A 26,125-nucleotide genomic window follows, 5' to 3' on the forward strand; every position below is an offset into this window, starting at 1 on the left:
TGATGATCTAACGCATTTATCATGTTTACTATGTGCTAGGCACAATCATTGGAGAAAGAAATGGTAACCCGCTCTAGTATTCTTGCCTGGAAAATCCCACGGATAGAGGAGCCTGGTGGACTACAGTCCATGAGGTCGCAAAGAGGCAGACACAACTTAGCGACTGAACAACAACTAGACACTATTATAAGCAGTTTATGCAAAACTGCTTTAATAAAAATTTAACAAAAGCTACTCTAACAACCATATAAGGTAGATACTATCTTCACTTTGCAGATAAGGAAATCAGAACAGAGAGTTTCAGTGACTTGTCCAAGGTCACACCACTGGATGATAGTGGTGGGCATTAGTCTCTTAGTCATGCCCGACTCTTTGTGACCCCGTGGATTAGAGCCCACCAGCCTCCTCTGTCCATGGGATTTTCCAGGCAAGAATACTGGAGTGGGGTTGCCATTCCCTTCTCCAGAGGATCTTCCCGACCCAGGGATGGAACCTGGGTCTCCCGCATTGCGGGCGGATCCTTTACCGGCTGAGCCACCAGGGAAGTCCGGGAGATAGCAGAGTCAAAGCCTGTGCTTGTAACCATCACTCTGGTACTGCCTCTGGACACCAGTTCATTTCAAATGTTCAAGATTCTCACACCCAGCGTGTGAGAGAACAAACATACAGGTGTGCGCTTTCCTCCTTTTGAAATGTGCCATGCTTCACTATTGGGGATTTTTCTTGATTTAAAATGTTTTGAAATTTTTCTTTTATTATAGTTTGGCCATGAGGCATGCGTCATCTTAGGTTCCCCACCCAGGGATCGAACCCACGCCCCCTGCATTGGAAGCGTGGAGTTTTCACCACTGGACTGCTAGGGAAGTGCCCACTATTGGGTTTTTAATGATTATATTTCCCCAGGATTCTGAGCTACCCTGAAATAAAATAAAAGTGAGCTTAATATTATGGAGTGACATAAAATCAGCAGCACCTCTCCCACCCTTGTGTCTGACCCTGGACAGAAACATGTGTGGACCGGGTTCAATTTCAGCCAGACTGTGCCCGCTCCACACCCCACTGTCTGAGTGGGCAAGGTCTCCTGATGGGGCCTCCCAGTGCCACGAAGAGCCCCTCAGTCTTGCCAGCCCCCGACTCTCCGGTTTCAGAAGCTCTCAGCTTCCCCAACTTGCCCTTTATTATTCCCTATCCTCAGGTTTGTCTTTCATCATCCCTTGCTCTTTGAACAAAGCCTTCTTTCTAGTGAAATTACTCCCCGCGCTGCTGGAAATACCTGTGCCTTCTCAAGTCCTCCCCTCTGGCTGCTAAATGAAAACTGAAAATCACCTGCATTTTGCTCGTAACAGGAGAAATCCCTTCTCATTTGTACTGAGAATACATCTTAGTCACCAAAGGTGTTTCACCATGAGCTCGTTTCCTGATCTCCCATCTCCTGCCTGCTGGCCATTTTCAGAAAAGTCCCAGGGAAAGAGGAAGTTTTGAAACTCCCTGGTCCTAACTGGTTAGTCCTCCTGGAGTTTCCAGGGGAGGGTCAGCACTGCAGTCGTTGCCCTTGAAGGGGTCAACTGCCATAAATAGGACAAGTGGACAAGTGGTTGAGGAGGACTTGAATATGCATTTTTTTTGTCCGGGCTGTTTCTCTGACCAGTTTCCTACCTGGAAGAGCAAGAACGTTTCAGATCCTATCTCATCTATCCATGGCAAATCAGGCTCCATTCAGACAGCACAAGAGACTTAGGAGGGAAACCGTTCAAAAAAAGATTTCTGGGACTTCCCTGGCAGTCCAGTAGTTAAGACTCTGCACTTCCAATGTTTGATCCCTAGTCGGGGAACTAGGATCCCACATGCCAAATGGTGCAGCCGAAAAAAAAATAAAAACAATGCAGTCTCCACTTAAAAAAAAAAAAAAAGACAAACCAGATCGCTTTGGTCTATGCAATTATCGATTGTTGTATTGGTCATTTCTTTATCAAATTGAATGATGCTTTTAGCATGGTCCCTGGCCAGCCAGACTGGCTTCTCTTTTAATCTCTTGTTCCTTGGCAGAGTCTTTGGCTGTTGTCCAGTGAGAATTACATTTTCCCTTGTGGACACTCACATCTTTCTCTTCTCGGACCACTTAAACCCTGCCTTCGTAAAGTCTGGGAGTTGCATGTAGCGTTGCTTACTTGTCTCCCTAAAGTTATAATTTGCCTTTCCCTCCATCTTTCTGTCATTTTCCACTGCAGCAACCATTTCCTTCTTGTTGTCCCGAAGTAGGTCAAGATAAGAAAGTCCCCTTTCTGCCTCTTCAGCCTTCTTATTAACGAGGCAAACAAAAAGCTTGTTAGATGCTCGCTCACTTGGTAGGAAATGGAATCTCCCATCACTGTCCACAGTCAGAATTACCTTTGAGCTTCCAAGTTAAGGTTGCAGAATGTTGGCGTCGGGTAAACCGGTACTCAGAAGCTGCTCTGGCGGTTGCTAGGCGGATGGTCCGACTTGGGAATCAGCTGGGATTCTGGTCTCTTTCATCTTCACATCTGGTCCAGCACCTCCTGCCCCCTGGTGCCTCTTAGGTTGGCTGTTTCTGCTCCCTCCCCGTTTTCCCTGCCTTCGACAACACTCATCTTTTCACACTCTGAGGTCTCAAGTCTGATCTTTTTCTTCTCTCCTACGACTTCCCACATTGCACGGTAGCTGCATATTTACTTGTCTGCCTTTGAACCCTTCGTTCTGTAAGAACAGAAATCTGATTTTTCTGACTGACTGTTGTGTTCTGAATTCCTCCCACAAACAGCCTGTGCCATTGATGGGAGAATGAATGAGTGAATCCATGAATGAATGAAGGACTTGCTGGGTTACTTCCCTCCCATACACTTTCCTGCTGCATTTCACTCTCAACTGAAATACTGTTCATCACTTTCCTCTCCTGGTTAGGAGTCCACAGCATCCCCTCCCTGCTTTCTCCATCAGGTCTAAATAACTAGGTTGTTTTCCAGGGTCCTTGATCAGTTGGCCCAGGTACAATGTACCTGCTAGGTATGACGGGTAATCCCCCATACCAGATACCTGGTAGGTATGATGGATGAGCCCTCCAAGTAGATACTAGAGCCTGCTGATACCACCCAGACATTTCTGGACACACTCAGTGGATCTGAGCCCTCATCGCTGTTAATTGCTATGGGAGTCAAGGGCTGGTCATAGGTCCTGCCTTGGACCAGCTTCAGAGAGCTGTCCTTTCAGGAAGTTGAGGGGTCATGGGCTCTGCCACCCGCCAAGGTTTTTCCATGTTTCTGGGAAGTCAGACTAGTCTGGAATGGATGTAACCGTAGTGGCTGGAACCTTCTTGTCTCTCTTAGGAGCCCCAGCCTGGATCAGGGCTTCTCAACCTTTAATGTGCATGTGAATCACAAGGAAATCATCTTAAAATGTAGACTCTCAGTCAGTAGGTGTAGGGGACGGGCAGAGCTGGGACTTTGTATTTCTAACAAATTCCCAGATAATATGGAGGCTGATGCTGCCTGTTTGTAGACCACACTTTGAGTAGCAAGTGAAGACACCACCTCCACTGAGCTTGAGAGACTGAAGTGTCTCCAGGGAGACTCTTCCCAAGCACACCATCACTCATTTCAGCATCTCCTCAAAGAATCTGGCTAAGTCTGTCTTTAACTCTTTTTCCAACAGCATATCTAAGTTTTGCAACCATAAACACCAGCCAGGACAGTATATCTTCCATGCAGAAAATGATGACGCCCAGTTCACCAAAGAGTTCACACTGAATATAAGAAGTAAGTGAAGAGGGTGGGATGAATGGGGAGAGTACCATGGAGACATATATTACCATATTAAATTAGACGGCCGGGGGTGGGGGTTGCTATATAAAGCAGGGAGCTCAAACCAGGGCTCTGTGACAACCTACAGGGGTGGGATGGGGTGGGAGGTGCGAGGAGGTTCAAGAGGGAAGAGACGTACATATACCTATAGCTGATTCATGTTGATGTATGGCAGAAACCAACACAATATTGTGAAGCAATTATCCTCCAGTTAAAAATAAATAAATCGAAATTTAAAAAAAGAACCAGAAGTGAAGTAGTCAAGAAATTTTGTTTCACTCTTGTGACTCGTTAATGATGTATTAACTCAGACCAGAAAGAGCTAAGCAATGGCTTAGGGAAGGAGTGTGATGAAACTGTTTTGGCCTGTGGAAGTGTTCTGAAATTGTACCTTCATATCTCCTGGCTCTGTTGATACACAGACCTCTTTGAGGGCTCCTCCTTTTAAGTGAAGATGCTGAGTCCATGTCCTCTCTGAAGGTGCTTTAGTGTATCACTTTACTGGTTTTAGTACTTTGAAAGATCATGTTAAGAAAAAGCCAAAAGTCATACTACCTGCCATTTAGTCATTTTAATAATTTTTGTTTCTTTGGTCTATGAAAAGAGGAGAGTACCTTTCGTTGGACTTTTTCTGCAGATGCTTCTCCTGAAGCTAAGACTCATTTTAGGGTGACCAAGTAGATAGAGTCTATACCTGCATTCTCTCCAGGAAGGGTCTAGTGATGGACAGGGGGTGCTCCCCAGAGAGGTGGTAGGGCTGCCTGCACCGAAGGTGACAGGACAAGGGGAAAGGACCCCCCTCTTTGAGTCCTGCCTGAGACGGCCTCCAAGAAGCACAACTGCTTAGAGTGCATGGGCAGCCTATATAAACCTGACTCTGAAACCCTTTCTGAAAAGCGCACTGCTCCGTGAGCTTGTTTTCCTCTTGTTTTTTACAGGGAAACCTCAAGTGCTGGCTGAGGCATCTGCAAGTCAGGCCTCTTGCTCCTCTGATGGGTACCCTATACCATCCTGGACCTGGAAGAAGTGCTCAGACAAGTCCCCCAAGTAATGAGGACCTTGGCCTCTCTTGTGTTAGAAGAATATGAAACTCTCTCTGACGTACTGACGCTTTCTCGTGAATTCAGTTTAAGGAGAAACGCTAGAGCATTTCAAATGCGTACCTTCCTAGTTGATCATCATTCTCAATGATCACAGATTGTTTCTGATAACCTATAATAGATGTGTCTCTTACAGACCCCATTAGAGAAACCCTTACTTCCAATCTGATGACAGTCATGCCCCTTTGACTTCTCTGCCATTTATTTTCAGCTGCACAGAAGAAATCACAGAAGGAATTTGGAATAAAAAGGCCAACAAGAAAGTGTTTGGACAGTGGATATCGAGCAGCACGCTGAACATGAGTGAGGCGGTCAAGGGGTTCCTGGTGAAGTGTTGTGCCTACAATGCCCTCGGCACGTCCTGTGAGACAATCCTTCTGAGCTCACCAGGTAGACAGCAGTCGCTATTGAAACATGCCACCTTCTGGAATTCCCCACTAGAAGTTAGGCCCTGTCTTTGGCTTTTATTTGGGGGAGTTTTACAAGAGTGTGCAGATTCAGTGTGTGAGACGAGAAGGCTTTTTGAGTCAGGCAGGAATCCCCACTGAATATACATGTTCTGTAGTTTAAGGGCAGAGTGACTTCTATTGATGTTACTGTAACTCATGAATTCAGGTAATGTGGGTAGAACCCCAAACTCCTGGTATAGTGGGCATCTACCCTGACGACCCTGGTGCTCAGTGGTACGGAATCTGCATGCCAAGCAGGAGTCTCGAGTTTGATCCCTGGATCAGAACGATCCCCTGGAGAAGAAAATGGCAACCTGGAGAACCCAGGTTCTTTCCTGGAGAATCCAGGTTCTTTCCTGGAGAATCCCATGGACAGAGGAGCCTGGTGGGTTACAGTCCCTGCGGTCGCAAAGAGTCAGACGTAACTTAGCGACTGAACAACAGCAACAACAAACAGAGATCCAGATCCAGGGAGATGGATTTAGTCATTTGGAGTCTTTACCTCTTTCCCTTTCAGTTAATCTCCTTATTTGCCTTTTAGCCTGGTGTTTTATCATTTTTGGTTTGATATTTAGAGCCCTCTGAAATTAAGCAATTCTGAAACCTGGCCGCCTACACTAATGGTTTAGAATCACCAGCATCCCCAAACTAACTTCCCCACATTCATATGACAGCTTCACTGTGGGAACACAAGTTTTTTTTTTTCAAAACGAGGTATAGTTGAGTTCCAATGTTGTGTTAGTCTTGGGTGTACAGCAAAGTGATGCAGTTTTATATGTGCATTCTTTTTCGAATTCTTTTCCATTATAGTTTATTACAAAATACAGAATATGTTGATAGTTCCCTTTGGTGTAGAGTGGGACTGTGTTGTCTACTTTATGTCTAGTAGAAAAACATTCTTGATTCAGTCACATGTGTGACTTTTCAGGTTCTTTTCCACTATAGTTTATTACAAGATATTAAATATAGTCCCCTGTGCTATAGACTAGGACTGTGTTGTTTATCTATTTTATATATGGTAGACAGATTTCTTCTCTTTTTTTTAATCTGGCTTGACTATCCTATGGGTTTAAATAGATGTAATCCTGAAAACCCCTAGTAAATGATTTTTTAAATTGGGCTCAGAGGATTTCCCTGACCAACCAGTGGTTAAGACTGTGCATCAATGCAGGGGGCATGGGTTCCATCCCTGGTCAGGGGACTAAGATCCCACAAGCCACAGGGTGTGGCCAGATAAATAAATAAAATGGGTTCAGAATCATCTAAAATTTTCTGGGAGGGAAGTGTCCTTTATATGAACATGGCCTGATTTTTCTGTGGGCTTCTGTGCATAGAGGGCTTGTAAGCATCACAAATAACAGCCCCTCAGGCAGGACGTGAGAGGTTGTAGCGAGCCTGCGATCTCCGGATTCTCACCCACTGCTCTGGGATGCTCTTCCGTTGCAGGGCCCTTCCCTTCCATCCAGGACAACATCTCATTCTATGCGACAATTGGCCTCTGTCTTCCCTTCATTGCCGTTTTAACCATGCTGATTTGTCACAAGTACAAAAAGGTAAAACCAAAGGTTAAAAAAAAAAAAAAAGCCGTCACTGTGTCCCATATCTGAAGAATGCCCTGTGGCTGACTGACTCATTATTTTCTCTTGGAAGCAATTTCGTTATGAAAGCCAGCTGCAGATGGTGCAGGTGACCGGCTCTCTGGATAACGAGTACTTCTACGTTGACTTCAGAGAATATGAGTATGATCTCAAATGGGAGTTTCCGAGAGAAAACTTGGAATTTGGTAAGAATTGGATGTTTCTCCTGTTTCCTTCCTGTGGGAAAATCCTCAGCGAATGCTCACTCACTCACACGTGTCTTGCAGGGAAGGTCCTGGGGTCGGGTGCTTTTGGAAAAGTGATGAATGCGACCGCCTACGGAATTAGTAAGACAGGGGTCTCCATCCAGGTCGCAGTCAAGATGCTGAAAGGTACAGAGACGCGCCGAGAGGGGAGGTGCCGCCTGCCGCCTCCTCTTTTCCATCATGGTTATGGGTACGGCTTGCCCGGCTTCAAAGCTTAAAAGGGAGTGTGTTGGGGTTGGTGTCCACTACGTCATGAATGTAAAACTCAAGTCCATCTCCTCTTCCTCTCCTCTGTCTGCTTAGGTGTTTTTCTGCTTTGGGGTTACCATTGCTACAGGCAGCCGTGTGTCTTACGTGGTGACATGAACTCTGGGTAGAAGAGGGCATCGGTGCCTTCTGTATCCCCACTCGTTTCTTACCCCTCCCTCCCCAACAGCCTCCGTGAGCATCATTCACTTAGCAAGAGCGCCCCCCGCTGGCTCTAAGTGATCATGACCCCCACCCTCCACTGCCCCACCGTGAACTAAGTCTAACGGGCATTTTTCTGTCCTCACGTAACTCGCCTTTTCAGCACAAGTTGGCGCGATCGACGGTTCCCTCCACCTTTATGTGCTCTCTTCCTTCAGTTTCCATGGCGCCGTATTCTTCCGGTTTCCTCCCACCCTCTGACTGCTGCACTGTCCTTGGCTGCTCCCTCATCTTCTCATCCATCTCTCACGTGGAGTTCCTGAAGGCTTGCTCCAGGTCCCACTTTCCTTTCCACTCCTCACCCTCAAGGGCTGTCTCAACTCGCCCATGACCTCATCCCGTGTACCAGTGGTTCTCACGATTGCATCTCCCTGCTAAGCTTCAGGTTATGTCCACATGCCTGACTGTCTCCAGAGTCCCTCAAAGACAGCCTATCCAAAGTGGACTCTTCCAACCCTGGCCCTTGGGCCCTCTCTCATCGATTGGTTATAAGTACCAGTGACTGGCCACAGGCCACCCAAATTGGGCCAACCAGGAACTTAGGACTGACTCATCCTAGAAACTATCCTCATTGTAACTATTCCTATCAGGCTTCCTGCAGGTGCCTCTTGAGCCCATCCTCTTTTCTCTTAACCTCTGTTACTGCCTGTCTCTTCCGAATGGATGCACCAGCCTTCCAAGAAGCTACTCTATATGCACTCTTACCTCCTTCTGGATTCTGAAGCCCAGGTGATACTTCTGATATGCAAAACTGATCACATAATTTTACTACTTAATCTTCCCAGTTGCTTTCATCTTGCACAGTCCACACAGCCCAGCACGATGTGGCTGCAGCTCGCCTCTGCCCTTGCAGCTCTCAGTTCCTCTGGAGTGCCGTGCTCTTCCCACCTCAGGGCCTTTGCACATCCATCCTTCCCCTTCCCCTTTCACGGCATCACTGCCTGCTCCTGTAGATCTCAGCTCAGATACCACTTCCTCTGGGAAGCCATCTCTCACGCCCCAGATGAGCTCAAGCTCCTTGCTAAATGCTGTAGCTCCGCTCCCTGTGGGCTTTCCCCACCCCCCATAAAATTGATCACAACTATAATTACGTGGCTGTTTATTTATTTAGCTAGTGTGTTAGCTGCCCCAGTAGTCTGCAAGCCTCATAAGGGCAGATCTGTATATTTTGAATGCTGTCCTCTATCTCTTTCTTTTTCTTTTTTTAAATTTCACTGGAGTATAGTTACTTTGGGGTTTCCCAGGGGTAAAAAATCCATCTGCCAATGCAGGAGACGCAAGAGACGTGGGTTTGATCCCTGAGTCGGGAAGATACCCTGGAGTAGGAAATGGCAACCTGCTCCAGTATTCTTACCTGGAGAATTTCATGGACAGAAGGAGCTGGTGGGCTATAGTCCATGAGGTTGCAAAAGAGTCAGATACAACTGAGCGCACACACACACATAGTTGCTTTGCAATGTTGTATTAGTTTCTGCTGTACAGCAAAGTGAGTCAGTTATACATATACGTATATTTCCTCTTTTTTAGATTTCCTTCCCATTTAGGTCACCACAGAGCATTATGTCAAGTTCCCTGTGCTCTACAGTAGGTTCTCATTAGTTATCTATTTTATACACAGTATCAACAGTATATATATTTCAATCCCAATCTCTCAGTTCATCCTACTCCGACACCCCTTGGTATCTATAAGCTTGTTCTCTGTGTCTGCTTTGCAAATAAATTCACCTGTACTGTTTTTCTAGGTTTCACAGATAAGTGATATTATATGATTTTTTTTTCTCTTTGTGACTTACTTCACTGTTTGACTGTCTCTAGATCTGTCCATGTCTCTGCAAATGACACTGTCTCATGCCTTTTTATAATATTCCATTGTACCTGATCTTTATCCATTCCTCTGTTGTGGGCATTTAGGTTGCTTCCATGTGGTCCTCTTTCTTGATCTTGGCCCATCCAGTGACTTCAGGACTTCTTTCTCCTCCTTCCCACTCTGAGTTCACTTGGTTAACTCCTGTTTTCCCTCCGGTCTCAGCATAAACATTTAGTATCCCCTTCCCACCCTCCCCAAGTCTGAGTTAGGTGTCCCTCTTGTGTGGGACAGCATGCTACATTCATTTTCCACGTGGCATTTATTTTTTATTTTTATTGAAGCATACTTGATTTATAGTGTTTTCTTAGTTTCTGCTATACAGCAAAGTGATGCAGTTATACATATGTATACATTATTTTTTATATTCTTTTCCGTGATGGTTTATCACAGGATATTGAATTTAGTTCCCTCTGCTATACAGTAGGTCCTTGTTGCTTATCCATCCTGTAGATAATCATTTGCATCTGCTAACCTCAAACCCCCAGTCCACCTCTGCCCCATGCCCCTCCTCCTTGGCAACCACAAGTCTGTTCTTTACGTCTGTGAGTCTGCTTCTGTTTCATAAATAGATTCGCTTGTGCCATGTGGCATTTGCGACACTATGTTGTAATTCATTTACTTGTCTCCCCTTTCAAGGAGGCTCTGAGCTCCAGGAAGACAGGGGCTGTGTGTTTCTACTATTTATTCCCCCAAGTCCTGACACATGGACTAGTAGGCATTCAATAAATACTTGTTGAATGAATGAATGAAAGTCAGGTAGTGGTATATGAAAGTACTTTGAAAAAGTTAGGGTCATTGTAAAGTATGTTCTTTGAGTCATGAGGAATAGGACATGGACACCTGAAAGGCACGAATCCTTGTACAATGTAAGGCAGTGGGAGATGGGACGCAGAGTGGGTCCTGATGTGCTCAGAGAAGGATGTCACTCCTAGGCCAAGAGGTTGGAAATCCGGATGCTTCTGAGAGCTTACACAAGTCAAAGTAGATGTACTGGATCTCTAGAAAAGCCGCATAAAGGTTAGCATCTTCCAGGATGAAACAGTGACACCCAGAAATAGCCAATCAAATCTCCACTGAATGTAAAGAAACGGAGGGGTGGGTGCCTGGTGGGCAAGATCCTGAGACCCTGCCCTGGCCTCTAGGGCTCCAGCACCCTCCCAGCAGCGGCAGGTGTCCTGACTACCTGGGCACATTGGCCTCAGTGACAGGAGATCTTTAAATTCACCAATAAGTACCTCCATGCCACATTTCTAAGCCAGATGCCAAGCAAAATTTGCTAAACTATCTAGCCTTACTCCAGGGGAAGTAGTAGATACATTCTAGCCTAGTCAGCAGTGATGGTCCTCATTAGCAAGTAAGGAGTTTCTTGAGAACCTGGTCAGTGAGAATTGGTCCTCTCGGACCTTCTCACCAGGCTTCCCAGGTGGCTCAGCGGTAAAGAATCTGCCTGCCAGTGCAGGCAATGTGGGTTGGTGGGTTCAATCCCTGGGTGGGGAAAAACCCAAGAAAGGAAATAGCGACCTGCTCCAGTGTCCTTGGCTGGAAAATCCCATGGACAGAGTAACCTGGAGGGCTACACAGTCCGTAGGGTCAGAAACAGTCAGAGCCAACTTAGCAACTGAACACTCAGGCAGCATGCGTGACCTCCTGACCGCTGGATTCCTGACAGATTTAAGGTTCTAGGTCTCAGGATCACAGGCTGGAACCCTCACTAACATTCCCATCTTGTCACTCTATGACTTCAACAAACCAAGAGTCAAAAAAAAAGAAAAGCATGCTTCTCCCTTCAGCGTATTCATTAACTTCTACTGTGGAGGAAAGTCATGTGTTATTATTTTTTTTTCTTTTCTTGTTTAAGGGTCAATTCTAAAGGTTTTTATGTTGCAGGTAGAGAAAAGTTCAATAGAAAAAGCACATTATTTAATTCAACTTTCATGCTGCAATCTTTGAAATTCTGCCTTAAAACATAGTGTATTACTATTCAAAATGTATGCATTATTGAATGTATTTTAAAACTTATGCAAATCTCTGAACAGAGGAAGATTTTAATTTATCAAATAATCTAAAATACCTATTTTACTTCCATTTTTCATCTGTGATGCCCTGCCATTGACAGAGAAAGCAGACAGCTCGGAGAGAGAGGCACTCATGTCTGAACTCAAAATGATGACCCACCTGGGCAGCCACGAGAATATCGTGAATCTCCTGGGGGCGTGCACCCTGTCAGGTAACCGGTTCCCACTCAGGTCACCTAGAAGAAAACATTTTAGCCTGGAGACAAAGATGGTGTTTATTGTCCTGTTTCTCTCCTTTTCGCAGTCACAGTGTGGGCCCCCAAACCCGAGTGGGATTAGACATACAGTGCTTCAGGGTTAGATGCATCAGTGTAGACAACGCCAGTCTTCACTGGGCAATGTCATTGAAGTCTAACTTACTTAAAAGGAGTTCCCTGGCTATCCCGTGATTAGGGGGCTTCCCTGGGTAAAGAATCCATCTGCAGTGGAGGAGACATGGGTTCTATCCCTCGGTCAAGAAGATCCCCTGGAACAGGAAATGGCAACCCACTCTAGTATTCCTGCCTGGAGAATCCCATGGACAGAGAAGCCTGGCAGGCTACAGTCCATGGGGTCACAAAGAATCGGACACGACTTAGGCACTGAACCACCACAACCACCAGTGGTTAGGACGCAGCATTTTCACTGCTGTGTCCAGGGTTCAATTCCTGGTCAGGGAACTAAGACTCTGCAAGCCTCGTGGCGTGACATGGCAAAAAAGTTAAAAAGAAAAAAAAAAAAAACAACGTCGCAAGCACATTTTGTGTGTCTCTCTCTACCTGCCCAGGAGGTGCTTCTCCCTGGCTGCAGAGCTTGGCCACTGCCCCTACTGAGCTGCTTAAATAAGGTGCAGCCATGGAGGGCCTTCAAACTCTATTCTTCGAGAATTCAGTGGAGCCCATGCTCTGATTCTCTCCCTTCTGCCTGGAAGTGCCCAAACCCTGTGCCGAAACCCTGTGCCCAAGCATCACTCCTTTGGGATTAGCAGCCAGAAATAAGGAGAAAATGGATTTAAGAGGTGCGTGCGTGCTAAGTCGCTTTAGTCAGGTCTGACTCTTTGCAGCCCCGTGCACTGCAGCTCACCAGGCTCCTCTGTCCATGGGATCTCCAGGCAAGAATACTGGAGTGGGTTGCTGTGCCATCCTCCAGAGGATCTTCCTGACCCAGGGATCAAACCCACATCTCTTGCTGTCTCCTGCATTAGCAGGCAGATTCTTTACCACTAGCAGCATGTCGGAAGCCCTTTAAGAGGTGACTGGGGATATATTTCTCCCTCCTCAGGCAAACCACAAATCAGCATATATTTACCAAGTGGTCCCAGTGCAGGCAGCATATTATTATCCATTGTAAACTGGAGAGTCCTGGGGGCCAGTGGTTATTGGCTGAGCCAAAGTGGAAGGCAAGAAGAGACAGCTTTCCTAAAAGTCTGGACAAAAAACTGAAATTGACTTTAAAGTCCAAGATGAGATAGGTTCAGAGAGAACTGTCCTCCCACCTCTCCCCACCAAGTTCTTAGAGTGGGGTTTCTGCTACACAGATGTCTTAAAAAACTATTCGGTGTCTGTATACCTGGAATTAAAACCATCACTATTTCAGGACCAATTTACTTGATTTTTGAATACTGTTGCTACGGTGACCTTCTCAACTATCTAAGAAGTAAAAGAGAAAAATTTCACAGGACGTGGACGGAGATTTTCAAGGAACATAATTTCAGTTTTTATCCCACTTTCCAATCACACCCTAATTCCAGGTAAGAGGCTTATAATAATACATTACAGAACAGATAAGGTATGATGGTCAAATGCACCCCACCAGCCAGTTTCTAAGGGCCACTGTCCAGCACAGCATGGTCTGTGTGTTTTAAGACCTAGGAAGATCATTTATGTTTGCCATAGTTTCCCTGCTGATTTGAACAATGAGGTTTCCCCTGTCCTACAGTACAGGCCCTGTAGCTGAACCAGTGATTTCAGCCCACTTGCCCCTAATCACATCCTAGACATATATTCAGTTTTAGGAAAGGTGTGTAATTCAATCTGTCAGGCCTCCTGGTTGACATATGGATATTGGTAGGAAGAAAGAGCGCCTTTCCCAAAGCCCCTGTTATATTCCTAGAAAGTAGTGCAGGTCCTGGGAGTATTGCACAAAAGAGCTCTAAAGTCATAAAATGGATTTTGAAAAATTAGGATAGATTGATTGCATAACGATGGGAGCAAAATAAAGTCGGGGTGACGTTCATCTCTGTGCTCTGCCATCCGTGGGCTCCTGAGTGGTTCGTGGTCCCCACAGGCTGTAGGTTTGGCAGAACGCTCATCCTCATCCTTAGACATTTCTTGCTGATTACTTGAACGTTGTAGCTCAATAACACCCTTCTCAGAGTGAATTCACAGGTGCTCTGATAGAATGGTCCTCAATCTCTAGTGCATTTCTATTTCCCTCCTACATGAAAGCTGTCCCTTTTTCTAGAGGTGGATTTGTTAAAGACTTTTAACTTTATGGGGGGATGTATGGAGGGTGCATTTGAGATACCTTGTTTTCTTGGCATGTATGTTTCTGCACATGCCTCTGGCCTTCTAGTGGTGAGACAGACTAACATCCTGAAGTCGGGGACCCCATGGAGACCCCAGGCATGTCTTTGTGTAGCTGCCCTTAATGATTCACAACAATATTCCCTTCTGTGCTCGTTTCTCAGTTCATATTCTTAGACCAAGAGAATTCTGTAATGTCATCTGTGTCCTGTGACCAACAGTCTTTGGTTAGTGACAGCTGTGTTGGTCAACTCAGCACCTTCAATTCATTCCAGTCACTGGATATTAAAAACATGAAGCAATTACTTTTGGAATATTTGTGGTCTGAAATCATTAAGCCATTTTGTAAAGATATGGACATTGTAATTAGAGTAAACTCTTATGCTGGAAAAATGGGATCATTGTATATCATGCATACAGAATTCCTCAGTGAAGAGTTCTACGTTATACATAACAGAGATTCTCAGTGTTACTACTTGTTAATTTCACAGGGAAAGGAAATGAGCTTTACAAAGCCCAACCTGGAAAAAAAAACAAAATGATGATGAAACACTGAAAGTTCTCTATAGAAGATTTGCATAACATGGACTTTTATAGGGAAAGTCATACTCCTTATTAGCTTCGTTATTTCAGCAAATCGTATTTATCTCATCCAGCCTAATTTCTCTTTTATGAAATGTGACTTTGACACCCAGCTTGTAGGCTTGTGGGAAGAACTGAGTGAGGTCCTCTTTGAACCAGAAGATTCCAAACAGAGAATGGGAATCACTCTTAACCTAGTTTGTTGGACAAGCTCAATTACACAGATGTTTTTAATGTCCACACACAAGAAAAGGACATGTTGATGCTATGCTTTTAATTTAAAACCCCATTTGTAATTGGAATTCATTTCTTTGATGAATTGTATATTTTAAAATAAAATCTCTACTCAGAAGAACATAAATAATGGTATAACTTTTCTTTTTTTAAAATAGTATGCCGGGTTCAAGAGAAGTTCAAATACACCCGGACTCAGATCCTATCTCAGGGTTCAATGGGAATTCATTTCAGTCTGAAGGTAATAATTTATTCTAAACAGCGCTTCCAAATAGAAACAGATGCAAAAGTTCTGTGTTTACTATTATATTTTTTAAAGGTGCGTAAATGCAAAAGCATGCTTTTCTTTGCTAATATCATCTATAGACTTCATTAATGCATATTTGCCCTAAAGGTAGTGAAAAACCATCAATGTATGTATGTATTATGAATTTCATGTCAGTGTTTCAGCTAATAAACATGAAGGGCTGGTTTATTTGATCAGTCAGGTTATTCTTTTTAAAAGTCATAAATTAATTAGAGCCACTTATTTCCTAGTAAGTGGAAGCAAGGATGAGTTCTGGAGTCAGATGGAAGTCAGGTTAACCCCCGGGTTCCCCCACTTTCTGGCTGGACGACTTTGAACAGCTGAGCCACAGTTTTCTCACTTGTAAAAGGGGGCTAATCAAACTTTCCTCATTGGACTCTTAGCAGGATTGACTGGAAGAACATTAGATGCACAAACAGTTCATAGTATGTGGTAGATAATTGGTCATTCTTTTCCCAACGTGGCAAAACTACCTAGCACAAAAGAAGGGCATCTGAGACTTCCCTGGCGGTCCAGAGGTTAAGACTTTGTGCTTCCAATGCAGGGGGCCTGAGTTCAATCCCTGGTCGGAGAACTAAGATCCCCCAAGCCATGTGGTGCCGCCAAAAAAAAAAAAAAAAAAAAAAGAGAGAGAGAGAGAGAGAGAGAGAAGAGCATCTGAGAGCTCTGATTCATCACCCAAGAGCTGGAGAATTCACTCCTCTAATCAAAGAGACTGTTTAGGTGACTCTGCCTAGGCTGCGTGTATGCAGATGCATGCATGCTCAGTCGTGTCGGACTCGCTACAACCCCATGGACTCTAGCCCCCCAGGCTCTTCTGTCCACGGAATTATCCTGCCAAGAATACTGGAATGGGTTGCCACTTCATCTTCCAGGGGATCTGGAAGTCCCAGATGCTTTTCTTTTGCACTAGGTATTTTTGCCACATTGGGAAAAGAAAGACCAATTATCTACTACATTTTATGAACTGTGTGTGCATTTACTGTTCTTCCAGTCAATCCTGCTAAGAGTCCAATGAGGAAAGTTTGATTAGCCTCCTTTTACACATGAGAAAATTGTGGCTCAGCTGTTCAAAGTCATTCAGCCAAAAAGTGGGGATCAAACCGATGTCTCCTGTATTGGCAGGAGGATTCTTCACCACTGAGCTGCCTGGGAAGCCTCCTAGGCTTCACAGTACTCTGCATAAATAGGTTAACCCTGGTGCCACCAAAAAGATGATATAACAGCTGCATTTGTACACGAGGTGCTCACAGAGATTTATAAAGTAACTTTTTTTTTGAAGTATGGCTGATGTACAATATTATGTAAGTTACAATATATATTGCACAGATGTACAATATGGTGCTTCACAATTTTTAAAGGTTCTGCTCCATTTATATTCATTATATAATATCAGCTATATTTCATGTGTTGTGCAATTTATTCTTGTAGCTTATTTTATACATAATAGTTTGTACTTTTAAATCCCCTCCCCCATTGTGCCCTTCCCCCCTTCCATAAGGCAGCTTCTTTGCATTTTGGCAAAAATGAGGACCAGTTCTATTTTACAGATGAAATTGAATACGAAAACCAAAAAAGGCTGGAGGAAGAAGAAGACCTGAATGTACTGACCTTTGAAGATCTCCTTTGCTTTGCATATCAAGTGGCCAAAGGAATGGAATTTCTGGAATTTAAGTCGGTAAGCTCCTTTTTAAAGGCAAAACTCACAACAACAACAAAAAGATAATTTGGAAGAAGAGGTGCTGGTTGGGTTTTTTTTTTTTTTTTTTCTTGTTTATTTTAACTTGCAACCCTTCAAGTCTGTCTTTCCCTCCTGTTCACTGTTGGAGTCACCTAATATGTTACCGGGGCTCTTGGCTAATTATAGTATAAAGGTCTGGGATCCCTTATTCCATGATGGCTATCCCAAGCCTCTCAGGCTGCCCAAAGTCCCTGAAACTTCCAGACAGGAGGTCCTCAGGAATCCCACCTCAATGCCGCGTATAGTCGTGGCCAAGATAGTCACTGCAGGTTGTTCAGCCTGTGTCCTGCGTTTAACCCAGGGGATGAGTGGAGGTTCAGATCCTGGGGGCCTTGTTCCTGGCCACCTGTGTCTGCTATGAGAGCCTGCTAATCCACTGGGGCTGCTACATAGACACCTCAGAGCATCCTCATTCCAGGGACTCTACCCTGATTTTGCATTCTTTCTATAGTAGTCTTTCAGCCCTGCCCTTTCTCTGACACGTCAAATGTCTGCTGCCTGTAAGCCGACCTGCAAGCCACTTCTCTGGCTGCTTGCTCTCCTGTTTTCTTACCGTCTGACTTTCTCTTTATTTCCCCAACTTCTTCCTTCCCCATTTCCTTTTCCTTTTGTGTCTCCTAGTTTCTCCCTCCCTTTCCTCCATGCCCCTTTGCACTCGCCGCTTTTCTCCCTGAATTTGAAGAGAATAATTTCAACTTTTTTCTTTCTTTCTTTAATAATGTACTGTCTTAGGGACTTCCCTGGTGGTCCAGTGGTTAAGACTCCACATTTCCACCACAGGGGATTCAGGTTCGATCCCTGGTCAGGGAACTAATCCCACATGCCAGGTGGAGTGGCCAAAAAATTTCATAAATAAATAAATGAAAATTTTAAAAAATGTGCTGTCTCTAATATAATGTATTATGTCGACTATATCCCAGGTTTAAGAAAAAGATGAACCTGGAATAAATCAGTAGCTTTGAAGGACAGGGAAAAATTTCTATTCACAAGAACAACCAAACTATGAAACAGGTTGAAATAAACAAGAAACATGTAAGATCTACATGAAGAAATGTGTGAAACTCAGTTAAAGGGCAAAAAGGAAGACCTGAATAATGAGTTCTGTTTTGTTCATAGAGGAGAGATTCTATGTTTAAAAGTCAGTTCTCTCGGGATTAATTCTAGTTAACCCCAATTAGAATCCTAAGTTGTTTTTTTTTCTTTTGTGGATGTTGAAAGTATCGGGTTGGCCCAAAAGTTCGTTCAGGTTTTTTCCATAGGACGTAAAGGAAAAATCCAAATAGACTTTTTGGCCAACCCAATCAATATATGTTGATGTCCCTGCTTTGCTTTTCCAATGTTGGGCATCCCTGCTCTATAGTTAAAAGAATCGCTGTCTCCTAATCCTTCCCTACCCCTCATCCCGGGACATATTCCTCTCCTGTCTTCACAGCGTGCTGCTGAGTCCCTCTCTCATGTCTGCATCTGCAGTAGCGCTTTCACCAGTTTCTTTGCACACGCTGATGGCATCTCCCTAGATGGTCCAGCCCGGTTGCTGGACCTGTTGTGGGACCCGGTTGCCTGTTGTTAGGTAAATATTCAAACTACTCACAATTGGAGGTCAAGGGGCACTGCCTTTTACCCCCTGGGCTTGTTTTAATAAGAATGTTTGCAGCATATCTGCTTTTTTGGAACTCTCTCCCCTGTTTTCCCTCTAGGCAGGTCCCTCTGAGTCACTCTCTTCCCTTTGTTTCCTCCCTACTTTTCTGGCTGCCCCTTGGTTTCCTCCGCGGCTGCATGAATCCATCCTGCATTGCCTGCTGACCGGTGCCAGGCACCATGACAGGTGCCAAGATACAGAGGCAGGTCTTATCTCTGATGGGGAGAAAAAGAAAGCAGAGATGCTACTAGACTGAGATAAATACTATGTTCAGCTAAGTTCTGGGAACCCAGGGGAGAAACACGCATGTCAGACCCAAGGATGGAGAGGCTGTGCAGAAAAGATTTTCTGAACAGAGTTCATGCTGGGGCTGGCAGAGATTTTATTTTGTAATATTTTGGAGAAAAAGAAATAATTTTTTAGTAGTTGTGGCTCCCAGGCTCTAGAGTACAGGCTCAATAGTTGTGACACTGAGGCTTAGTTGCTCCCAGATCAGGGATTGAACCTGTGTCCCCTGCATTAGCAGGTGGATTCTTCTTTTTTTTTTTTTTTACTTATTTGGGTGTGCCAGGTCTTGGTTGTGATAAGCGGCATCTTTGATGCAGCGTGCAAGATATTTAGTTGCAGCATGTGGGATCTAGTTCCCTGACCACGGATCGAACATGGGTCCCCTCCATTGGGAGCATGGAGTTTTAGCCACTGGACAACCAGGAAAGTCCTGGCAGGCAGATTCTTTACCATTGAGCCACCAGGGAAGCCCAGGGCTGCTTCTCATTCCACTTCAGTCAACCTTTCCAAACTTCTAGTATTTTTCCCAAAATTTAAAAAATATATTGTGCCATTTTATTGTCAAAGCTATTTTCCATTCCAGTCAGGAGAAACATGCTTGTCTCTGCCAGAAGCTCCCACACCCCTTTTGGAGCCCAGCAGAGGCCGGGCTGCTGTGTCTCATTTACAGCCAGACGTGCACCTGGTTTGCTTGACCTGCTTTCTCAGCACCTGGCTCCTTGGCCTCTGGGAATGTTCCCCAAGGAGCACCAGTGGCTGCAGCCACAACAGCTGACTCATGCAAACACTGTGTTACCCATTGTGATGATTGCTCAGGACTCAGTAAAGATAAGATGCCTCTATGATCTGCCCTTCCATCATCTGTAACTCCTGTGGGCTCAGTTGCATCAGTTGTGTCTGACTCTGTGCGGACCGCATAGACAGCAGCCCACCAGGCTCCCCCGTCCCTGGGATTCTCCAGGCAAGAACACTGGAGTGGGTTGCCATTTCCTCCTCCAAAGTATCTTCCCAACCCGGGGATCGAACCCACGTCTCCCGCAGCTCTTGCATTGCAGGCAGATTCTTTACCATCTGAGCCATCAGGGAAGCCCTCTGTAAGTCCTACTGAACTTGAAATGATAGGAAAGATTGTCCTCTGTGAAAACATACAACCCGGTAAATCACACTCCCGTCTCATTCTTTCTAGTGTCTTCACAGAGACCTGGCAGCCAGGAATGTCCTGGTGACCCACGGGAAAGTGGCGAAGATCGCTGATTTTGGGCTGGCTCGGGATATTATGAGTGATTCCAACTACGTCATCAGGGGAAATGTGAGATTCCTGTTTCTTATGTAGTATTATCCTGTTTTGGGGGGAGTTTTATTTTACTTAATATAATTTTATTCTTTTTTATTGAAATATGATGGAAAAAAATATGAAAAAGAATGTATATATACACATATGTATATGCATAACTGAACCACTTTGCTGTACTATATTGAAATATAGTAGAATTATAATGTTGTGTTACTGTACAGCAAAGTGACTCAGTTATGCATATATATATATGTGTACATATACATTCTTTTTCATATTCTTTTCCATCATGGTTTATCACAAGTATAGTTCCCTGTGCTCTACATTTTGTTTTGTCATTGCTAATCTAAATATCTGCACTCACAGTGGTGCATTTGTGATTTATGATAACTTCAGAAAACTTCCTCCCAGCAGTCTACTTCCTTATGCTTCGAAGGTTTTTCTGCAGCATCAGGGACTATTCCATCTGTAAAAAAAGTTGAACAAAATGGCATCACACCTATCAATTAGGGCCTTAGAGTGCAGTCCACACTTAAAAAAAAAAATCTTGTTACTTGTACTCATTTTATTTCCTTTAGCTATAAAGTGACAATTGTGTTATACTTTCGATCATGAGAATAGGTAATCATTACAAGACAGCATTTACAATACATATAAATTAAACATTAAATGTACATTGTACATTTTAAAAAAGAACAGTATTTAAATCAAATGTTAGTTGCCGAATATTTGTCATCCTGTTACTGTTATGCAAGGACACCTAAGACATCACTGATGTTTGCGTTTGTGTGCTCACTCGTGTCTGATTTGCGACCCCCATGAACTGAGGCCCACCAGGCTCTTTTGTCCGTGGGATTTTCCAGGCAAGGATGCTGGAAAGGGTTCCCATTTCCTCTTCCAGGGGATCTTCCCAACACAGGGACTGAACCCTCAGGTGGTTCAATTCTCCTGCAGGCAGGTTCTTTACCACAGACTCACCTGGGAAGCCCAAACATTACTGAATCTGCTGTTAAAAAACTGAGGACAGGTATGTTACTTATAAGAGAACTCCAAAAGTACTCCTAAAAGATGATGAAATTGTGTATAGCTGAACGAATATGGTTTTTAAGAATTACAATACCTGGATTTCAGCTCCTCTTCTTTTTAGCTATTCATTTTTATGATTTCTATCTGCTTTATTGTCCCTACTCTTGAAGTAAGAATAATGACAATGAATGCTGGTATTGTGGTTACCGGGTGCTAAGTGCTACGCTAAGTATTCCAGGTATTGACTCAGTCCTCAAAGTACCCGTTTGTGGTTGAGGAGACGGGCACAGAAACGTCACTTGCTGAATGTCGCACAGCGCACGGGTTAGATCATGAATGGTCTAAGCCACAGTCTACGCACAACCACAGTGATTCAGTGTTTCCCATGAGGATTACTCATTTACCTTGTAGCACTGTGGGAATAAACTAACAAAACCAACAGGGAAGAAAGGGTCTGTGGAGGGTAAACATACAATAAAGGTTACAAATCAAATTAAACTGTGTTCCCACTAGAATCAGACACTCAGCTGAGTTTGGATCTGTGCCTGCCTTATTGTACCTGCAGTCATAAATAGGATGAACTAATGGCTTTGAAGTCGTCACCCTCCTAGCTGGTGATTTCTTAAGCAGGAAAGCCAATTCCATTTGGAACCACAATTAATTCCTTTAATGAATCAAAAGAACCAGACTGGCCAGCTTGATTCTCCCAGCTCATCCTTTTGAAAAGGATTTAAAACAGGGTTTCCTTCTCGAGCTTTGATTTTACTTGGCAGATTAAACGTGCTCGGTGAAGGGTTCTCAATCCATGAAACGGAGAACACTTCAAAACTCTCAGCCCCAGGAACCTATCTGTCCCTGTGTCTTAATTCTAATCTGAGGCTACACGCATTTGAAACTCTGCTTTCAAGCTACTGGGAATGACTGAAGCCACAGACGCCACCTGGTGTCATTTCTGGAAGCCATGTCGTGTGCTCCCTCACCGCATTCCTGTGGATGAGATTTCCACTAAAGTTCTTCCAAGAAATGCTTTGACAAAATATTCCACTAATTCACCAGCATCCACTTACCTATGAGGAAGTGACTGGCTGCTCCTCACTGGGGGGAGGGGGAGGGGAGGGGGCGGGGACGGGGAGGGAAAGTCTACTGGAAACTTACCAACCCCAAATGCAAGCTTGAGTTTTAAAGAAATAAAAAGTTTGTTTGTCTAAGGCTAATGTGTTACAGTATTAATTTGACAGTGAGAAACGTCCCCTTGGGAAATAAGATTTTCTCAGGGAGGCAGTAAGAGTGCCCTTAGGGAGAGAATGGACTTCCCTGGTGGCTCAGACGGTAAAGAATCGCCTGCAATGCTGGAGATGTAGGTTGGATCCCTGGGTCAGGAAGATCCCCTGGAGGCAGGCATGGCAAAACCCATTCCAGCATTCTTGCCTGGAGAGTCCCATGGACAGAGGAGCCTGGCAGGCTACAGTCCATGGAGTTGCAAAGAGTCAGACAGGCCAGAGTGACTAACACTAGGGAGAAAACAAAGGTGATCATCTCAGTAACTGGAGGAAAGAAGGGATGTTTATTCATGTAAAATTCACTATCGACTTTTGCTTGGGTTTTATGCAGGCCCGTCTGCCTGTGAAGTGGATGGCTCCTGAAAGCTTGTTTGAGGGCATCTACACAATTAAAAGTGATGTCTGGTCATACGGAATATTACTCTGGGAAATATTCTCGCTTGGTAAGACTCGCAGTTCCCTGGGCTTTTGTATTCTGTGCCCTCTGCACCCGTCCCCAACTCCTATTTCAAAGGGTGGAGGAAACGTCCCCTTCCCAGAGCACCCCCAGTCTTACTTCTGTTGCAGCCTGAGCCCCTTTATGTTTATCGCTGGTGTCTGTCTGTCTGTCCTATAATCTGCTCTCAAGCAGGAACATGGCTTCTGCTAGGAGCCCAGCACCTTGCAGTGCTGGTCTAGGAAGCGAGGATCCGTGTGTTTGCTGATTGAATAAATGATAAAGAAATGAAGGGTGAGCAGGTGGTCATATGCCCTCCTGTTTTTCCAGGTGTCAATCCTTACCCTGGGATTCCGGCTGATGCTAACTTCTACAAACTCATCCAGAGTGGGTTCAAGATGGACCAGCCATTTTATGCCACAGAAGAAATGTAAGTACAGCTTGGACTGAAAAGTGGCTGGAATCAGAAATGTACAGTCTGTCTAGTTCCCAGCGCATGAGAAAAAAAGTAAAACTCCGTAGCATGAAGTTCCCATTGTTCCTTTAAAAAAAGAAAAAGAAATTCTTCCTTTTGGTTTCAGGAATTTCTGAACACAACTGAACCTTTTTCTCGGTTTCAGTTTTTACTTGAGGGACCCTTCTGAATTCTGATCCACACTGTATTTGTCCAAAGGCATCATCTAATTTGTCCTTTCTGATATGAGTTCTAAGTCTAGGACAGTACTTGCCTCAAGACAAACGCCATAAATAAGTCGCTCCGCAGTAGTAAATGGTGCTTTGTTAAGTGGAAAGTCACCCAAGATTTCCTGTCTTGCTCCTGTTCTGTTGTCTTTGCAGATACTTTATAATGCAATCCTGCTGGGCTTTTGACTCCAGGAAACGACCGTCCTTCCCTAACCTGACTTCATTTTTAGGGTGTCAGCTGGCAGATGCAGAAGAAGCGGTAGGTAGCAGTACAGTATTTCATAAAACATCCTTAGGAAGGAAAGAACTCCACCACTCAGAACTCTCAGGGCTGATTTGCTAAGCACTAAATTTAGTTACCAAGCTGCCTTCCTCATCACAATTGGTCTTGATCACTCCTTAAAAGTTATATGGGGTTAGATATGCTTGTGGACAAGTATTTTAAGGGGAAAATATTTAAAAAGGCTTTTCCTGAAAATTTCGATCAATTGATTAAGAAGTTAAGTGCTTTTATGTGACCAGTGCAGAGGACGAGACCAGAAAATAGAATGTAATCCCTGTCTCCAAACGGCACTGAGCTCTCCTAACTCGACAGCAAGGCTTCACATGGAATAACTGTACAACTCAATCAGGTAATAAAGAGCACAGGCCTGGAGTTCTGGGAGCCTGGGCTTCCCAGGTGGCTCAGTGGTAAAGAATCTGCCTGCCAATGCAGGAGACACAGGTCCCAGCCCTGAATTGGGAAGATCACCTAGAGCAGGAAATGGCAACCCACTGCAGTATTATTGCCTGGGAAATCCTATGGACAGAGGAGCCTGGCGGGCTATAGTCCATGGGGTCGCAAAAGAGTCAGACACAACTTAGCAACTAAACAACAATTTAGCCCAAAGACAGACAAGGTCATGTGTGCACTTTTCAGTTGGTCAGCTATGACCAGTTCATCAAAAGCTTAACTATGGTACATGAGTACCGTGAAACCCTAGGCTGCCATTAAAAAGATGAGAAGTGCCCATGTGTAGTAAATAGTGAAAAGATTAACACATGTAACATAGGAAGGACATATTAGTAATTTTTCACAAGGATCTACAACAGAATCTGCTGTCCGAGCCTCCTGAGACAAAATTGTGTTTGAACAGCTATCTACTGTAATGGTAATTTCAGCTTTTTTTTTGACCATGTATCTGTCTATATCACTTAGAAGGCAAAACGAGAAAGGGGTAAGGGGTGGCAAAGGATGAGATGGTTAGATAGCATCACCGACTCAATGGACATGAGTCTAAGCAAACTCCTGGAGATAATGAAGGACAGGGAAGCCTGGTGTGCTGCAGTCCATGGGTTCACAAAGAGTCGGACACAACTTAGCGACTGACCAACGATTGCTTAGTTTATCTATATGAATGTGTATTAACGTTACAGTGAGACAAAAAAGGAGCTGTTTTCATTTGAACAAAAATTTTAAAGTCACTAAACTCCTAAGTGAAAACCAAGAAATCTGTTCTCTGTATTTATTGTATAAAGAACAGATCTCTTTGGGGGACTTTCTCTTTTTTAAAAAAATTTATTTTATTTGAAATATAGCTGATTTACAACACTGGGTTAATTTCTGCTGTACAGCAAGGTGATTGAGGTATACATATATATGCATTCTTCTTCATTTTCTTTTCCATTTTGGCTTAATCATAGATATTGAATATAGTGCCCTGTTCTGTGCAGGTAGGACCTTGTTGTTTATCCATTCTTTATACAAATGGCCTTTCTCTTTTATGATTTTTCTGCACGGCGTTAGCATTTCTAGACTGAGATTCTATATCTAAGAGAAGAAGCAATAATGAAATAAAATATTTGACTATGACTTGATTTTTCCCTTAATAAAAGGACCACATTTGCTTTGTCCATTAATATGTAGACTATCCTCTATGATCTATATGTAATAAAAGCAAGTAACAATTTGCAATGTAGGCATGTGACTCGGCAGTCTTAGCCATTAGGTGGTGATGTGTGTCCATCTCTTTCCCACACACAGATGTATCAGAACATGGATGGCCGTGTTTCAGAGCGTCCTTCTGTTTACCAAAACAGGCGACCTTACAGCAGAGAGGTGGACTTGGGGCTACCCTCTCCTCAGGTTCACACTGAAGATTCCTAGAGAAACGATTTAGTCTTAAGGACCTCATCCCCCCTGCCTACCTTAAATAGGTTGTATAGATTACCAAAATAAGATTAATTTCATCACTAAGTGAAAATATATTCTCAACTGCTGCTTTGCTGGACTTTTCTCTAGAAGCTCTCTGTATTTACTCTTGTTTCCAAAGGGACTTTTGTAAAATCCAGTCATCCTTTGCACAAGGCAAGAAGAGCTGTAACGTTACTGAAGCATCTGCCTTCATCCAAAGGCCTTCCCAGGCTGGCTTGAGTGAAAATTGTCTACCTGAAGTATAGTATACTCTTGTAAATACAGAAGACAAAAGCATTTTGCTAAGGAAAAGCTAATAT

General features: G+C 44.0%; 1 protein-coding gene across 1 annotated transcript in view; it reads left to right on the top strand.

Moving 5' to 3' along the window:
* Positions 1–25,778, top strand: part of FLT3 (fms related receptor tyrosine kinase 3) — a 59,861-nt gene extending 34,083 nt beyond the window's left edge. The window contains exons 10-24 of the mRNA XM_068984357.1: positions 3,667–3,770; positions 4,754–4,862; positions 5,127–5,305; positions 6,811–6,917; positions 7,015–7,147; positions 7,229–7,333; positions 11,659–11,769; positions 13,193–13,346; positions 15,096–15,178; positions 16,795–16,922; positions 20,099–20,221; positions 22,844–22,955; positions 23,279–23,378; positions 23,786–23,891; positions 25,656–25,778. Coding sequence (XP_068840458.1) covers positions 3,667–3,770; positions 4,754–4,862; positions 5,127–5,305; positions 6,811–6,917; positions 7,015–7,147; positions 7,229–7,333; positions 11,659–11,769; positions 13,193–13,346; positions 15,096–15,178; positions 16,795–16,922; positions 20,099–20,221; positions 22,844–22,955; positions 23,279–23,378; positions 23,786–23,891; positions 25,656–25,778 — 1,777 coding nt within the window. The remainder of the gene's footprint in view (positions 1–3,666; positions 3,771–4,753; positions 4,863–5,126; positions 5,306–6,810; positions 6,918–7,014; positions 7,148–7,228; positions 7,334–11,658; positions 11,770–13,192; positions 13,347–15,095; positions 15,179–16,794; positions 16,923–20,098; positions 20,222–22,843; positions 22,956–23,278; positions 23,379–23,785; positions 23,892–25,655) is intronic.
* Positions 25,779–26,125: the final 347 nt, after the last annotated feature.

Source organism: Capricornis sumatraensis, chromosome 12 (assembly GCF_032405125.1).
Source record: "Capricornis sumatraensis isolate serow.1 chromosome 12, serow.2, whole genome shotgun sequence".
NCBI classification, from domain to species: Eukaryota; Metazoa; Chordata; class Mammalia; order Artiodactyla; family Bovidae; genus Capricornis; species Capricornis sumatraensis.